This window comes from Alosa sapidissima, chromosome 4, assembly GCF_018492685.1.
Source record: "Alosa sapidissima isolate fAloSap1 chromosome 4, fAloSap1.pri, whole genome shotgun sequence".
Classification (NCBI taxonomy): Eukaryota; Metazoa; Chordata; class Actinopteri; order Clupeiformes; family Clupeidae; genus Alosa; species Alosa sapidissima.
This window is the reverse complement of record NC_055960.1, coordinates 10,565,392-10,571,205: the sequence shown is the minus strand read 5'-3', so window position 1 is coordinate 10,571,205 and position 5,814 is coordinate 10,565,392. Positions and strand designations below refer to the sequence as shown.

Here is a 5,814-nt window from a genome sequence, read left to right as displayed (position 1 = left end):
TTACAGAGATTGCAAGAATATTTGGAGTGATGAAAAATAAGAATACTTAACTGTGATATCTATGTGCTCTATATTCAAAATGAACATGTATGTTTTCTCTTTTTGCATATGTATGTAATAGGTTTCTATATACAATAGTCTATTAAAATATAATTTCAATTAAAATATTTTTAATTATAGTGTGTTTGGAATTGTGTGAATGGATACCAATTTTGTTTTTTATCAAACTGAAGCATGCGTCAGTGAAGGTGTATATGTCAACTTTAAAAAAAAAATGTTAAAGTAAGACTCCGGTCTAAAAACAACCCATGGACTAAATGTAAATGTACCAAGTGTAAACTTTCCTTGGGGACAAAAATGATGTTAATCAGAGTAGTTTTGAGTAAGATTGGAAAATTGCATTTGCAAGGAAATAGCATATAGCGTAGTCTTGAGGGTAAGCTCCCTATGTCAAAGTGAATTGTTGTTAAGTCTTTGACTACTGTAGGCTCAATATATCATTATACTTCTATGCTATTGTGGGGATGATCCCTGAGCACAGAATGAAGTAGTTTTACCTTTGTGTAAAGTGTGTAAATAAGGTTTATAAAGGACTGTTTGTGTGGTCAGTACGTTTCCTATTCACCACCATATTGCTATAGGAATCTCTCAAGATGGTGGTGCCCGGAAGAATAGTCATAGGCCTTTTCCACAGACAGAAAACCGGCTCCGTTCCCGCTCGTGAACCAACATTTGAACCGGTCGGAGCATTTCCACCAAACAAAACATGGTTCAGAACGTGGCACTTTGGTTCGGAGCTTCGGTTCGGAGCCTGCAAACCAGAGTGGGTGTGTCACTTTACCTTTCAGAGGGGAGAAGGCTAAAAGCATGAGTTTTCCGTCCATATCAACTGTTGCCACGAGTAAGCAAAACTAGTCAACTAGCATTACACTGCAGACGTTGACTAGCATTTTAAACAGCTAATTTCTGCTGTTTTTACTGGGCAACTTTTCATATCATTCTCCCGTTTATGCATTAACTTTTGTTTTACATGCTGTTGTGATTTTATTTAGTTATGTAGCTTTATGAAAATATATTCTTCTTATTATTATGTAGTTGTATGAAAAGATATTCTGTACATTGGGAAAACTGTCTGAGGTCCATGTGGTGAAACAGCAGGGGGTGAATATAGCTAATGTATACATACAGGCTGGGAGCTCACATACAAGGGCATGTAGCTAGACGTTTACCTATAAAAGGCATAGAGACCTAGGGAAATTGGTAAACCTCAAGCGCTTGCTCAAGCAGGGTCAGAGGTCACTTGCAGAAATATACAATGAGTATCTAGGCCAGGGGTCTCAAACTCAAATGAGCTGGGAGCCACTGCCAATGTCATCTGATTGGAGGGCCACATCAGTGTTAAAGAATAATACAAAAAAGAACGGCTATTTCCTAAAATGCAATGTTTTTTTTCAAATACTGTATTTTCAAACACAAAACTACAAACAGAAAGTGCAAGTATTTGTATCTATGTTTAGACACCTGTGCTAGCAACCTTGCAGCTTATAAATAAAATAATGATAAAATAAATATTAATACAAATTATAAAAACAAACAAAAAGCATAAAAACAGGTAGGTGTGTGTGTGTTTCACACCAAATAAAAATATTTTCCTCTCATAACTTTTTTAAACCTGGCAATAGGCGTCAGGGTTAAGAAAGCAACAAACACCATTGGATTTTTATATCAAAATTTCAAAAGGCCATGGCTTGAAAGTGGTCAGAGATAAAGTCCTACTGTAAATGTAAAAATCTTTGAGTATAAACACAAGTTTATGAAGGGGGTACATTTACCCATCTAATTTGCCACTGGATGGCAAGCACCTCAAATTATGCACCTTTCAGTAAATACTGGATGCACATATTTGAGCAGGTTTATTTTATTTTTTGTCATATTACCCACATAACAAATTAACAGGAAAACACCTAAGATGTAGGCCTATACCAACAATAGTAAACTATTACTGGCCTATAACCACAAGGCCTACAATAAACCTGGTCAAATCAGTTCCTATCGAGGGTGACTTTGTAGTTCTTCAGAGCCCTATTTCTACAAGCCCTGCTGTCTGTACCATGTCCATTACGGACACTATCATCACGATTAGCACTGCAACCTCCGAGCTATGTTGGGCAGAGGGTCGAAATAAGCATGGTATGGACACCGTCGTATAAGTTACATGCAAAGACACACCTCCATTCACAGTCGCACCGTGACTATCACTGTCAATAGACGATCGATCATAATCTCCAAAAGGATATTCTCCTTCAGAATCAGAATAGGTGAATAACATAGCCTACCTAAGACTTCATCACACGTGAACGTTTTTCAACATTTGGTGTAGGCCTATTTCTGCTTCAATTTGTGCAAAACTATGGCCTGCATCGCGTCATTACAAATGCACGTCTTCGTGTTTCTCGCGTGTAAGTATTTCCTGAAAACTTTGTGCAGCGATTTTGGGTTTGAATCAAGCTCTGGATGTCTATCAAATAGTGGAGGAGAGTAGCCTACAAATGAGATTTGTCACCGTACCTGGATCTATTGTCTGTTTTAATCAGTGTCGTTGTTTGTCGCTATTAAAAATACCCTCAAGGGCCGGATTACATTATTATTTTGACATACGTCGCAGGCCGGACCTAGATGCATTACCTAGAATGGTAAGAAGGACTTAGGAGCAGTTCTATTCTGAGTTAACAGAAACAAATGATGTTACTGAAAAAGGGGTATATAAGCTGTGTAAAGACAGGATGCTTGTAGATTGCTTCACAAACCAATGCTCTGGAGTGCATTAAAGCCATCATCTGCAGTATACATCCACGGTGTGCGGACTTCTTTTTGAGTTTGAGTTTGTATTATTTAATTTCGATCTCTCGATTCAAAACTGGTGGAAATGTGGGCTGGTTCACGAGATAGCACCAGGGTACAAAGAATTCTGAATGGAACCGGTTCAAGAATGGGTTTGCTGTCAGTGGAAAAACGCCTTCAGAGTATTGCCTTATCATTCCTCCAGTCACCGTCATCTTGTGTGGAGTCCTAGCAAGATGGTGGAGGATAGCTTGCCTCGAGTCTATTATGTTATTTCCTTGCAAATGCATAATCAGATCTTACTCAAAACTACTCCAATTAACATAATTTTGGTCCCCAACGATAGTTTACACTCATACCCTCATCATCCAAAAACAGGTAGTTTTTTTTTTTGTTTGTTTTTTTTTTAAGAGCAGCATTTTTTAACATATATTTTAGATCAATACAATACTTTTGAGTTTGCTCAAGTTTTGCTAAAGGGACACTGTCCACATAAACAGTGCTGAAGTATTCCCTACTTTGGTAATATTATGGTGACCTTTGAACTTTATAGGATCTACATGACTGAAACATAAAAAAAAACATTAACATCTTAGTTCAGAATAAACTATCCCCAAGTAGTGTTGATGTCACACATAGACACAAATAATGCTAATGATTAAAAGTTGTATTATTACACCATATTCATATCTGCTTGTTGCATGACGTGAGCATAATAGGCTTCGGCTGGTCAATATGTCCAACACAATACCTGCTCATTGCCTTGTGCATATTATGACTTACAGTGTGGCATGCTACTGAGCAAAAGCGTTTTTGTGTTACCTTTAGGAAGGAATTTGAAGGTTGTTCATTACCCGACATATGACATATGAAAAGATGCTGATGAAAGAGCATGATTATTGCACAGATGTCTGTTGGACTAGTCACAGTAAAAGGACATTTTAATATGTGCAGTTGTACACAATGCCACAATGTCTTGAGGAAGCATGCAAATGGCATGTTGACTGCAGGTATATCCACTAGAACTGTTGCCCATGAACTGAATGCATGGTGTTTTCAGTAATACAGTTTGTAAATCAATAAACCTTTTATGGGCATAGAACAAGTATTTTACTTCAACTCTGGGAAATGGGAGCGAAAACTAACATGTTGAGTTCATGTTCAGTACAAAGATCTTGTAATACAGAATATACAAAGATCTTGTAATACAGAATATACAAGTAATGGTAAAGTCATTTCAAATGGACACTAGCTGCAGCACCTGTACTGTATGTCCAATTGTTTATACATACGCATTATTAAATGTGACATCTTTCTATATATTACATCTACAAAAAGTGCATATATTTAGATAATAAAAAAATCTAGCTATACAATATGATGACAATAGAATGATGACATTTCTAATATATTACAGTGTTGTAGGAATACAAAGTTTTATATCGTAAGTACATCTATAACTTTATTTACATTTCTCGTAACATTGAACATTTGTCAAAAATATGTCTTCTGATCATGTATTAAGTATGGGTTTCATGTACAAAGCACATAACAGGATCTTTTGATGATGGCACAGACACAGATACACACCAACATCAAATGTATGACTTTACAACCTCAACCTCAAAAAAATATAAAACGATGAGAAAAACTTCTAAGCCACTTTGTCTTCTTCTCCCTCATGATGGACTTCCACGCTGCACTGCTTGCACAAAAAGTACCTTTTCAGATACTTCCGGAACTTCTTGTCTCTGACCCCGTATATGATGGGGCTCAGGAAGCGTGGGAAGAAGTAGACGATCAGGTAGTTGGCGTAGCGGATCTCCAGGATCCTGGTGGGGAACACCTGGGTCATGAGCACGTCCACGCTGGGCGAGATGTAGGAGAGCATGCACATCAACAGCTGGGCGCCGTGCAGGAGGATGGTGTTGCGCGCCCGCTGCGCCGAGTGGCTGTTTGTGGACATGGCCCGCGCCGCAAACAGGATGCGCAGGTAGGTGTAGACGAGTGTGAAGAAGACGAGGGAGAAGTAGAGCGCGTCGAAGGCCTGCCGCTTGTACAGCAGCACGGGGTCCTTGAACACGTTGGGCCGGATGCAGAAGACGGCCGTGTGGAAGAAGCTGATGGGCTCGATGGCCAGCGTGACGAAGAGGTCCGTGATGTCCGGCACCACGGACACCAGCCAGATGAGGCCGATGAGGGCGTAGGTGCGGCGGGCGGTGCAGATCTGCGCGTGGCGCAGCGGGTCGCAGATGGCGATGTAGCGCTCGATGGCCATGCCGGCTAGGTTGACCGGCGTGTTGCGGGTGGTGAAGACAGCCACCAGGATGAAGAAGCAGCAGAAGGAGACGTTGATGGTGTAGAAGATGTAACTCAGTACGAACAGTGTGATGGTGACCGTGAGCTGCACGCCGTCGTTGATGACCATGTGGATGAACAGGATGTAGCGAGGGTCCTCGTAGAAGACCTGGTTCCGTAAGAAGGTGGCCACCAGGCAGCCATTGACGTAGTTCAGGGTGACCAGCAGGAGCACCACAATTAAGTTTTTCACAAAGGCTGTGGTGAAGGTATCTCTCACAAGAAACTGTGGCATCGAGGAGTTCATTATTATCACTATCAGAGAAAACAGAGGAAACACTTAGATAAGTCCCAGACTAGACCTAGTTTGTCAGTTACAGTGGAAACATTTTATTGTACAAAAAGCCACATACTCTAGAATTAGGGTTGTACACACTTTGATCAAATATCCACGTTTTCAAATAATGTCTAGTATCGTACTTTACATTATTAAGCAATCCAAAATGGAACTTTAAATCTGTATTTTATCCCATCATTGGCATATTCAAAATGAATAAATGACCACAGCAGAATTCAAAAAGATAAACAACCACAGTAGCATGCTGTGCAGTTGTTTCTCACACAGACGTTTATACTACACATTGTATCATTGTATCATTACACCTCTTTGCACAC

The 5,814-nt window shown here is 39.8% G+C and overlaps 1 protein-coding gene across 1 annotated transcript; it reads right to left on the bottom strand.

The window, feature by feature from the left end:
• Window positions 1-4,495: 4,495 nt before the first annotated feature.
• LOC121706978 (odorant receptor 131-2-like) lies at window positions 4,496-5,446 on the bottom strand. Its single transcript, XM_042089159.1, has one exon. The coding sequence runs from the start codon at window positions 5,444-5,446 to the stop codon at window positions 4,496-4,498; it is 951 nt and encodes a 316-aa protein (XP_041945093.1).
• Between the last annotated feature and the right edge of the window lie 368 nt (window positions 5,447-5,814).

What these genes read in the sequence shown, in the direction of transcription:
- LOC121706978 (XM_042089159.1), bottom strand. Translation starts at nt 5,446, where the DNA reads ATGAACTCCTCGATGCCACAGTTTCTTGTGAGAGATACCTTCACCACA.